Below are 12,336 nucleotides of genomic sequence, written 5' to 3'. Positions count from 1 at the left end.
TTACTTTGTTGTTCAGTCCTCACTGATAGATGAGGATAATGAATCCCTGCCATTTCTAGCAGCTCTTTGCATGCCAGATGATAAATAGGCCTCCAATGGGATTTTCTGCAGATTGAAAACACCCTATGTCTTCCTCCTTTAAGAAAAAAAAAAAAGCAGCTAATACCACCCAGCACTGGCTCATTACTCACTCACTGAAGCCCACTGAACTCATTGTGTGCTGGTGTCTGCCTGAGAAAACCCAAGGCCAGGCTTCTCGTAGGAAGGCTCAGGCCTTTGAGGAGCAAGAGGTACACAGGAGCGTGGGGAGGTTGCCCACACACTGTTCTTCTCCCATGTAAATTGAAGTTTTATCATCATTAATTTGTGGCATTTCATTTGTTAAACAGAAGCGCACAATGCAGAACTAAAACCTGATGTTCACAGGATGCTCCAGGCCAGCTTTCTGGTTCCTCTTGGTTCATTTCCCAAAGGCTCTGCCAGCCTCTCATAATTTCACTTGACGTCCTCACAGAGCCCCTCTTTTGCACGCTGCTCTGACCCCAAGTGAGATGCAGAACACCACAGCACCCTACACTCCAGCTCCACGAGACAAGTACCACAGACATGGGGCTGCTCCTATCTTGCACTCCTGTTGCATATGCGCCTATATGGGATGATGCCAACACCCTATTAGCAGCACTGCACGGCATGTGCAACCCCCACCTACAGCCCAGACCTCATGTTACTGAAAGAGCTGCACCTTCAATTCAGCTAGGAGCTTCCATTAGTTAGAACATCATTGCTCCCCAAAGTAGGTTCCTCCTTCTACAAAGTACCTGAAGTTTTCTTCTGTCAATTCCTCTAAATACACACATCAAATCTTGTTAATCTCTAGTAGTGACTGGGAAAGACATGATGTGCAGTAGCATATAGAACTTCAACCCAACATGGCCTGATCCAATTAATTACTTGAGTCCAACTCTGTTGATACAACTTGTGATACCAAGGATCTGAGCTTATTACTACCCTCTCAGAACTGTCTGTTTACACCTGTGAAATGAAGAACTACCACAGAAAGCACGCTGCATCTTTTTTAATCTTCCAAGGAGCTTTGGTGCTGAGAAAAATACCTCTTTTGACGAAGGGATATGGGCTACTGGTTGGTTTAAACCATTATGGCTCCTGCATGTGAGCATCACTTTTAAACTTACATGGCTCCACTGCACTTTGCTAACCTTTGGTGGACAGTATGAACCTAGCCCCTTTGAGCAGGGTTTTGGAAGCAAACCTCATTTGGAAAGGATATCCAATAACCTCAACCTCAAAACAGGAGACTTGGATGAACAGCTGGATTTCTCCAGCTTGGAAATTCCTGATGCTTGCTGAATTTTTCAGAATAAAATACCAAAAGCAATTATCTCCTTTTCTCCTTAGAAAGAGAATTCCCTGTATCCTTTACCCATGTGGCATGTGTATAAATATAATCTCCTTTCTCTTCTGGCAGTAGTTCAAATCATGGGTTTTATTCTCCACCCCCCCCAGATGGCAGTTACAGAATTGGGGCGGGAGAGAACAAGATTGGAGAGGAAACATATGAAATTATACAGGCAAGATTTAAAGGGGAAGTATAGATAGGAAAAAAAACCTGCAGAAAACAGCTGGCTTCTTCCTAATTTGATCTTTTCTAAAATGAAGCTTCACAAATAAGACCCGCTAGGTGATGCATTTGATTGTAATTGGGTTGCAAAACAGGCTAATTTTTCTTACTGTAGTCGCTGTTTTCGTCCTTGGTCCCATCAATTGTACCATCTGGGTGCATCTGCAGGAAGTATTCCTGCTGGCTGAATAACCTTGTCACAATTCCCTTCAGCTGGGGTTCTGCAAAAGAAAAAAAATACATATATTTAATAAAAAATTATTGTTAGATGTACCAAACATGTAGCAAGAGACCCAATTTGTGTGGCTCCCGTTAAGCATTGAGTAAATAAAGTATTTGGGACTAAGACAGCTTTCTGTGATTCCTTTCAAGAGAGGTTGTAAAATATTCATACATATACACAGACATACAGGCAAATAAAATGGAGATTGGATGAGCAGGTAAAATGCAAGGCTTAGTCGGTACAGCATAAAGTAACAGATTTATGCAACACCGCTTCAGTGAAAGTTACCTACCAAATGAAAGTCTTTAGAAAGCCTACGTATTCTGAATATGCCTCCAGTTTAGAAGCAAATTTGCTGGCAGTGCATAGCAAGGAGTGCACTTATTGTTTCTTATTCTGCCTGCGAAGGCAACTCGCATGGTTTCTATGCTTGATTCACTATCGTGTCGTTCCAGTTTTGTGCCACCGAAATCTGTTTAAATTGATGTTATTACAGCAGTGTAAAACCAAAGTAACTGCGCACTGAATCAGGTTGCACCAGTCCAATTGTGTGGGATTCGAGGAGCAAAATTCCTAAAAGGAACAGATGCGAGACACCTCCAAATATGACCTCTGAAGCATTTATGGGCACCTGAAACGCCTCTGTTTTCAAATCCCGTATGTTCCTCCCTTCCAAAAAACATGTGCCACGTACTCTGGCATATGAGAACCGCTCTTTGTCATTAGCAGGGCCCACTGGTCAAAAAGAAATAAAGCAGCCAAAAATTCAGGACAAATTCACTTTGATCACGGTTGCGTTACCGGTGTAGCTTCTTAAAGCCAACCAGCCAGTTACAGACAGCCCCACCAGCTGGGTTACAGAAATTTCCTTGTGCAACAGGAGTTCATAGTTCCTCCTGACCAAAATTCAGATTGCTTGCTCCAAAAGTTTTGAGCAAGCAATAGTGAGCTCTTACAAAGAGGAAGAAAAAATAATCCAGTGCAGCATACCAAAACATAGTCAGCCATCCTTCAAGCCTCTGCTGAGGCTGTTTAATAAGCCACAGTCACACTGTGCATTAAGTGGCCCCACCAGGATTCCCCATCACTAACATTCCTGCACTGACTTCCAGGTGAGGACAGGGCCCCTCAGCCCAGAAAAACCCCATGGCCAGCATGGAGAGCAGGGTGGATAGCTGTAAAGGATTACAGCCTTGGGGACCCCTCTACCAGCCCCAAGAGAATCAGATCCTATAGAAGTACATGCTTGCCGTGAATAAATCAGTGCCAGCTGGTTTCCATGCTGCCTTAAAAAGTGATTTCATAGTAATCCAAATGGTGTAGACTGCAGGAAGGCATTTTCCCAGCAAAATTCACAGCTCTGGGACAATAAGTATGCTCACATTGGCCATCTACTAAGAGAACACATCAACTGAAGCAAAATATGTCCACTTAAAAGTAAGCGTTTTGCTTTCCAAAAAGCAAGATCTGCTTTGTTGGATGCAGGAACTTGATTCAGGAAGGAAGGGACTGCAAAGCCATATTCTCATGTACAGCTGAATGCTCCACCCTCCTCCAGTATGTCTATTTTCTCCCTTTTATCTAATACCACAATAATAATAAAGGTGCTAATAGGCATTCCCCAATAGGAGACATATGGGTCAGTCCCTGAATGAGCCTCAGCCTCATTTTTACTCTCTCATTAAATTTTTATGTTTAAGTACTTTGCACAAAATGGAAGAGCTCCCAGCAGGACATGCTTAAAGAGACCCCTGCAGCCTGAAGCTCTCAGTGTGCTGGGGAAGGCAAAATACCTTTCCTGAAATCCCCTGAAGGATAAGAGGAGTGGAGATGAAAACAGCCCTGTCTTCTTCCTTGGGAAGATGATTTAGCTACAGGACAGAAGGCTTTTGCCTTTTGTGGTCCAAGCTATACTTGGATCACACAAATCATTTTGGAAGGACATGCAAACATCTCCCACTTACGCTTAGCAGCCTACTGAGTACAACACAGAGCAAAGCTTCTCACCATCAGTAGCTGACTGTCACCTTAAGAGTTTATCTAAACAGCACCAGGACCTCTCCACATCCATGCTACAGATGGGCTGTACCACAAGGCAGATACAACAGAAAAACACAAGGTAAAGCCCCAGAGTCCCTTCATCACTGACATGACAAACGCAGTCAGGTCTGGCTTAAGCTCCAATAACTGCCTGCCTCATCAACCAGGGCTTTTCTGAGTCAGTGCCTGCCAAGGGACTGATTGGAGAAGTCTTCTCTTCCATGCTCTTCTTTCTGACCTGATCTACTTCAACTGAAGCTTGAGGCTCAGTCCTCAGTCCTAAGCTCACAATAGCTCAAGAGGAGAGAAACAGAGAGGTAAGCCACACACAAAACTGAAGTGTTCCTCTAGTCCCTAATGCAGTGAGACAGCAGTGGTGTTTCTGCCTCTACCCTGATCAGAGCCCTTTCTTCAGCAACATCCATGCATTCCAGGCTCATTTATGAAGCCCTGCAGAGTCAGCAAACAAAGCCTTTTCTAGACCCCCAAGGTAAAGCCTGCTTCTATGAAGGACCAAGGATGCACCCATCTTTCTTTCCAAAGCTCAGCCAAGAGTTATTACATGAAGAGAGGTGTGCAATCACAGAGTAGTATTTTAAAGGCACAACTCCATGCTTAGCTCTTGCCAGACTCTTCACTTTAGTCATATATTTTAGCATCACCTCTTTCCAATCCCAGAGAACAGTGATTTTATCACAGTCTTCAAGCACTGTCACCCCTCGTGCTGCAGCAATCACACTGAAAATCTCAGTGACTTTTTGTTTGCTTGCTTGTTTTTAGAAACTAACACAACCAGCAACTCTTTTGGCCACTTAAGGATGGAGGAACATCCTGACAGGCCATAACACAAGGCAGAAAGTCAACAAAATGGAATGAAAGTTTTCCACACTTTAGCAGTTAGATACAGAAGAGAGCAATTCTTCCTTGCAGACAACATTCCCAGTGCTTCAATAAACACTGGGAGAATAAGAAAGCCCATAACCCTGAGATTTAGTCTGAGTTCCCCCAGTAATACTGCCCCAAACTACAATCAATAGGAGACAGAACAAGCCATAAGGAGCAGATGAAGAATTGCAGCACAGCCAAGTATTATTCCCTCCATTACCATTTTCTTCCTATAACTCACAGAATTCACCAGGAATCACTCAAATCTATTCTTGAACCTCACCACTGTTAAGAGGAACTTGGATCTCAGTACCTCTAAAGGAGCAATGCTGCACAATGCATTCAAGAGAAACCTACCTCTCCCACTCAGGCTCCTCCACACACTCTCCTGCTTTGCTACAAGATCAGCTTTCCCCACAGAAACAGAACTAAACTAACATGGACAAGACTTCATCTGTAACTTAGCGGCTCCCTAAAGACAAAGACAAGTGTTTCAGAATGGATTTAAGGAACAAGTTATGACTGCCTTGATCTCAAAGTACAGTCTGAACACAAGAGACTTCTATGCAGCATTTATTCCCAACGCAGCCCCCAGGCTATTAAGATTCCCATGTGATACATCAAGGGATATTTTTGTCCTTATTTTATAAGCCATTGTGCTTTAGAATGCTCACATAAGGGATCATGCTCTGGCTGCTCACACAGCTGTTCAGGGTGGGGAAGCCAGATGAAATGAAGCAGAGCCACTCCTTACACCAAGACAGTGAGCTCCAATACTTCAAATGTGGTGCTCCCCAAAGGTACAGGGGAAAATCATCCCCACAAAACACCCCCAATGGCAATGATCACAGAGCAGAACAGCCCAAGAACACCAGAGAGCAAGAGCTAAGCCAGTTTCCGCAGCATATATCAGTCTGCTTTATTTTTTTTTCCCCTAGGGTGAAGATACAGCATTGAGCTGCTCACCCTTCTTAAAACAGTCACCCAATAACCAACACATCACACCTCCTCAGCAGGCATCCCATTTGTTCTCCTTTCCATGGGAGAAGCTCAGCAGCCCTGAAAGCCTTGCTTTTAGCTTCCTGATGCCTTGATACAGCTGAGACTAACCAGTAACAATCTGATTGCTGACCTCCCCGTTGCTATCTAAATAGTAGTGTGATGTGGGTGCTACTCAGTTCAGCTGTTCTGCTTCTGTGCCTTCAGGTCATTTCCATCCACCACAGGCTGCTATACTTCCTGCCACTGTATCATGTAACAACTATCGTTCAAATGTTAAGATTGGAAAGACCTCTAAGATCATCTAGTCCAACCCCAGCCCATCCCACTGTGCTCGCTAACCACATCTCTCAGCGCTACATCTCCACAGCTCTCAAACATCTCCCTGGGCAGCCTGTTCTATCCTCTGGGACACCCCCAAAGGACACAAAAGGTACAGGGCACTCACACACAAATCAGCCCTTGAACAGCATCACAGTCCTCACAAACACAAGTACTACTGAAGGTATTCACCATATCCCACAGGGGTGCATCAGAGCTCTGGTAGAGTCACCGAGAGAAAAGCTTTTTATTAGAAATATTGCTAGCCCTTTAATTATCTCTGATTTAATTTCTGCTCTGTAAGTTCATACAGCACAGAAGGCAACAACAGTGCCTTTTAGTAGGCTACAAACCCCGCAGAGCAATAGCAGGTAAAAAAAAGAATCAAAATTTGCCCACCTCTTCCAATGACCAGTGACAGCTTAAGAAGAGCATAGTGTCCATCCAGAAAGATACTACCTTCTCAACTGCTAACCCTTTAGTGAGGGTGAGGAGGGGTGGATCCTGGCTTCACCCCTTCTGGTCATTCAGGTATATTACTTGCACCTGAGCTCCCTGTGTTGGCCACACCTTCTCACTTGCTGTTCAACTGTTGGTTCAGGCTGTGACTTGGCAATTCCCCTGCAAAGTCTAACATGGAACTCACCTCATAACTGCAAAATGGAAAGCACACAAGCAAAATAATTCCCCTTAATGTGGAGAGAATGCTGCACCCAATGCAGCAGGAGTAACCTTAACCTCAGCTCACTGAGCTAATGGGAGGATGTCAACAGGGCTGGGTTTCAGTAGCTTCCTGGGGAGATGAAGGGTTTAGCGACTTGTCAGGGACTGCAGCCACTGGCTCCAGGGGCTCCTGCCATCCACAGCAATTCTCTGTCTGACAAACAAGCCTTACCTGGAGGGTGCTGGTGCAGAACTGCTTCTAAAATCACTCTGCATTGAGTGTCAGAGGTCCTGTATGCTGGTTATGGCTTCAAATAAAGCTCTGGTGTTACTGTTCTCCACACAATAAGCTACCAAGCAGCAGAAGACTCCTCTTGCTAAGCCAGTAAGCAGCTATTTTACATCCAGCAACCTGCAGTCAGGTAGCAGGAAGGCACCACTGAATAATTTTGGCAGGAGACATGCCTGTTTGTTTGCTGTAGCAGGACACACTCTGGCTCAATGCCTCTACCTGCTCTCAGCACAGTAAATTTGCCTGGGACTCTGAACCAGCCCAGCCAGCACCCGCTGCATTGCAAAGCACATCGGGCTGGTGAAGGAGAAAGCATCTCTGGTGCTGAGCTGATCCCAGCTGGATGCGCTGCTGTCTGCCCTCCCTGCCTATGCAACACTTCTGTTGAGGATGCAACTGTAAACACGGCACCTGTAACACAGCTCAGGAGCACATTTCACCTCAATGTTTTTTGAACATTTGTTTTTTACAAATTAAGTGTTTGAGCCTGAAACTTACACATCCCATTATTCTCATTTTCCCCCCATTTGGGCTGCGGCTGTCACATTGGGAAGCTGATTTATGACTCACCCAACCACACTCAAATCCACAGCAAACCCAGCACTCAAGTCAGGGTATAAAACCTCTCCTCATTTACTGAGATCAGCTCCACAGGTACAGTGCCACCACAGAAACTGCACTTCCTCCTCCCTGGAAAGGACAGGTTCCAGAACACCCAATAAGCCAACTATTTCAAACACACGCTGACAGAGATGAGCACCAAAATCTCCCTGTGGAAGCAGAGTTAATGAAGGCTTGCACTAACTCAGCACGCAAATGCACCAGCAAGCTCCATGCAGATTACTATGGTGACAGTTGTCAGCATGGAGCCTGGGGAGGAAAAGATGAAAAGCTGCAGGAGGAAAATATGCTTTATTTTGCTCCCACCCAGAAGCTGCTAAGTTCTCTTGGGTGTTTGGAGTTAAAATTAAGTAAGTGATTGTCTCCAATTAAATGCAGCACTGTCGGTGTAAGTTCTGTATCTCAGCTCATGACTATGATTCACTGAAGCTACCCAACTGGGGATGCAAGGAGGACATTTCCCAGCCCGATCAAGTGTTTTCCCATAGCAAAAAAAATGGCAGCAAAATGACTGTGACTAGAAGGACGTGCTCCATCACAAGCAGCTGGCCTGGGGGTGCAGAGGTGTAAACAGAGCAACCGAATGATGCTAAGAAATCTTTCCTGATTGGGCAAAATGCCCCCAACATCACCAGGCAGTTGATCCCGGCGGCTCTCCCAGGGATGCAGAACAAAGGCCATGCCAAGCTCCAGTACATCGTGATTACAAGGTTGGACGCACCCTCTAATCACAGGGGATTTATTTTGAGAAGAAAATGACTCCAGGACAATAGGGCTGTGTGATACACTCATGTATTTACTCATCTCAAGTGCAAATCTCCACCCGGGACTAATAACTACCAAGAGATAACTGGTGTTTTCAGGGTGCATGACACGAAATAACAGGCTGTGCTGACAGGGATGGCCTGTGCATTTGAAGGAAAAGCTTCCGAAAATGACATTTCTCTAACTCAGAGAGATGATGGGCTCAAGCCACTGACAGCACCCATCAAAGCAATCACCTCCTGTCACTACCATTGAGTCACCAGAGCAGAATGGCACCTCGTAGGCAAAAAGAGCATCCAGAGAAGTGATTTGCTCTCCTGTGCTCATGTCTGCAAGGAGGAATAGCAATCAGCCCTCCAGCATTGCTGCCTCCTACCCACATCCCTGTACCAAGCAGCAGACATGTACAAACCTCTGCACGATGCCTGCTTTGCTGTACAAAGCTAGGACCCTCCAGGGAAGCCTACTGCTCATTTGTAGAGTAGGTGGAAAGGATGTGTTTGCATTCGCTGCTGTTCACGCAGGAGCCCCCATATCTGGGGAATCAGCTTCGGAGGGATATTAATACAAGCATGAGGTAAGGGGCAGAGAAAAGCCACCCACATAAAGCACCATGGGGTGCAGCCATGAGGCCACTGCTGCATGCCACTCCCAGACCACCCTCTTCCAGGAGGCCCACGAGCAGCTGTCACCCTACAACCCATCCAGTCCCCAAGGTTCTGATACCACACAACAGCCACTTCAGGTCCAGGACTCAAAGAAGTCCAAAATCCTGCATCACTTTTCACAAAGGCAAACACCAAACCAGCATACAGGACACAAGAGCTGCCCAATCCAGGCAGCCCCTGGATACAATTTAAGGAGGGGTAGCACAACCATTCCCAATACTGTTGGGCCTGAAGTGGTCTCCAACGTGACCACAGCTGAAAGCAGAGGGATGACAAAAGGAAGAAGGCTGATAGCCCAACTGCCACCAGCTATTGGCACAGAGCTGCTGATTATCTCCAGGTGAAATAAGCCAGCTGAATGTTTTAATTACCCAATAATTCAGAGGCAGAGCAGCTGAAGCCATCTACAAACTCCATCTCATTATTGGGGGAAAAAAAAAAAAAAAAAAAAAGAGATCAGAAATGGGTGGACTTCTATTTTTTTTTATGTTTTCTTTGGAAACGTAATGGAACAAGAAAAAAGGATATTAAAAGAGTTGGAGATAAAAGCTGAAGTTTCATTTTAAGTAGAGTGAAATTTTGCACTGGATTGGAATCCTCCCCTCCCCACAAACTTCTTTTATTTGACTAGAGAGGTAAAAAACCAATTCTTCTTACAGCTCCGCTGCTGGAATCGTTTTCCACTCCCTGAGAATGTGGTTGTTGTTCTGCTGATCACTGTGTTTCAGCAACAGTCGGGTCCTCACAGCATTTCCTCTTCAAGTGTGATTTTATACACCTGTACTGACTGCAGCTCTGATGAGAAAACCAAAGCCTGGCAGGAACTGAAAGCATCAAGGAGAGATGTAGGGCTGCTCCCCGCTTTATGCAAGCTGAGCCTTTTCAAGTGAAGAATATCAGAAAAATAATATGAGAATTTTAATGGAAAAGAAGTTGTAGCTAAAGCTCCTCTGCTGTCATTTCCCAGCACAGTCAGTGCTTTGGCTACTGAAGGTTAAGGCATGCTCATAAGTATGGGCAGCAGAGCACATAAGATACATTATTTATTTTGAGGAACACCCTGCAATTTTTCCTGACGTATTGTGTAATTAGCCAAAATTACAGCAATATTCACCCAGAGTGAAACAGAGGAGAGCATAAATATTATGTGTGAGCCCACAATCACTGAGTGCATTTCATTTGGGTGTTAAACGTGACTCCATGAAGAGACCAAGAGCTTAGCTTTTCCTCAGGCTGGGATCAGCCCTCAAGTGGGCTGCTGCAAAGCAGAAACATCAGGAGCAAAGTTCATACACAAATATTTAGCAAATGGGTGTCCCCCAGCCTGCAGAACCCCAAGGCTGAAGGAAGACTGAGCCCAGCATGCACACCCTTCAAAGATGGGGACACAGCGGAGCCACCCCTGCTGCATCCACCATGCAGCACCTCAGCATTTCTCACTGCACTAACACAGTTTAAGCCTTCCCACAGCAGCTTCTGAGCATTTTGGACCCAAAATTAGCACATTACTGAATTCCAACAAATATTTCACAACATCTAACCGTGCATACAGAAAATGTGATGCTTGTGACACTCTGGTCTGAAACAAGATTACACTTCAAAGGGCAAGATCACGCTAAAAACAGTCAAAGCCTGACATGTGGTTCCAATTCTTCTTTCTTTCCTTCTGCTTTGTGAGAATATACTTTATCTGCCTGCAGAACAATTTGAATTTTGCACTGGAGCCAAAAGATTCCTTCACCCTAATGAAAACGCTCATGGTGTGAGAAGGCCATGACCCACCCCCCTCCACCTAATGCTCCCATGGTGAATGACCACAAGGTCTCCAATGGGATGAGCAGGTTCACCTCTGCCTGCCCTGCTGTCATCTTGGGAATGAGATTCACTGTAGAATCATTTGAGTTGGAAGGTACATTTTTAGGCCACCTGGTCCAAAGTGTCCTGCACAGAGCAGGGACACTCACAGCTCCATCAGGTGCTCAGAGTCCCATCCAGCCTGAATTTGGGTGTCTCTAGTGATGGGGCATCCACCACCTCTCTGGGCATCCTGTGTCAGTGCCATACCACCCTTACTGTAAAAACCTTCTTCCTTATATCCAATATAAAACTCCCCCCTTTCAGTTTGGTCCACAGACCCTGCTAAAAAGTCTGCCCCCTTCCTTCTTACAGCTACCTTTGGGTACTGAGAGGTCACTCTCAGGTCCCCCTGCAGCCTTCTCTTCTGCAGGCTAAACAGATCCAGCTCTCTCAGCCTGTCTGGCATACAGATGCTCTCCTAAAGAGCATACAGTCACACTGGAAAAGCACTGGTGGCTGTATCACAAGCTCTGCCAACCCTTTTAGCCACTGTCAGAGACGATCCCCACTGGAGCGTGATGTCAGCCCCTGAGGGATGCATGCATGAACGGTGAAGATCGATAACTGAGATGTGAGGTGCACGCAGGCAGCAATTAGACCCAGATCTGATTACGGGACCCATGCCAGGGAAAGAACTGGCCCAGAAGGAGGTGGATGGTCCAGTGTGTGCATCGCTTGCATCTCCTGCGGGCTCTGGAGTCCCTGGGAGTCAGCACTGCTGTGCCTTCCTGCTCATTTCTCCATTTTTCAGTTTTCTCGAAGGCATAGATTGGCTCTTCACAGCCCGGCTTCACTTGCAGCAATCCCATACAACTTGACCTTTTGCAAACAGTTTTGCTTTGGGGAATGAAGGGAATGTGTTTATTTGGCAGTTCTGGCCTTACGGGTGGCAACTGCTAAGCAAAGAAACCATGCATGCAGCCAGAAGGGGAGGGGCAGCAAATGATGTTGTTCTAGATAAGTATCAATTAAGTGAACTTGTTCTATTAACCCCAAGACTTGGCTCTGTTCTTCCCTAGTTTCACTCTGAGATTTCAAGTTTTCCTTTCTTAAATAAGGAATGATGACCCCAACTCCTGTCAAAGCACAAATCCTCCTTTAAAAACAATGGATTCCAGGAATCTCTGCCAGCGTTGTTCACTGGGTGAGGACAACAAAGTGCATCTGCAACTTGCAACCCAGATGCAAAGCACAAGCAGCCTCCCTCCAGAAAGGAGTTATTTCAGAGTTCATCTACACACAGTAAAAGGAAAACAATAGACCTAACAGTTTGCTTTATGCTGAGGGAGGATACTGTGTTATCACAAGGAGTTCTGTTAGCTAGGGAACCAGACAAACCATGCACTATGTCAGGGAGTGTAAG

The 12,336-nt window shown here is 45.6% G+C and overlaps 1 protein-coding gene across 4 annotated transcripts in view; it reads right to left on the bottom strand.

The window, feature by feature from the left end:
- Positions 1–12,336, bottom strand: part of FGF12 (fibroblast growth factor 12) — a 187,212-nt gene that overhangs the window by 64,505 nt on the left and 110,371 nt on the right. For all 4 annotated transcript variants that reach the window (XM_072344959.1, XM_072344960.1, XM_072344958.1 and 1 more), the window contains one exon: positions 1,750–1,860. In XM_072344959.1, coding sequence (XP_072201060.1) covers positions 1,750–1,860 — 111 coding nt within the window. The remainder of the gene's footprint in view (positions 1–1,749; positions 1,861–12,336) is intronic.

Source organism: Excalfactoria chinensis, chromosome 9, assembly GCF_039878825.1.
Source record: "Excalfactoria chinensis isolate bCotChi1 chromosome 9, bCotChi1.hap2, whole genome shotgun sequence".
In the NCBI taxonomy this organism is placed as follows: Eukaryota; Metazoa; Chordata; class Aves; order Galliformes; family Phasianidae; genus Excalfactoria; species Excalfactoria chinensis.
The sequence above is the reverse complement of the archived record's forward strand: the minus strand, read 5'-3'. Positions and strand labels throughout refer to the sequence as shown.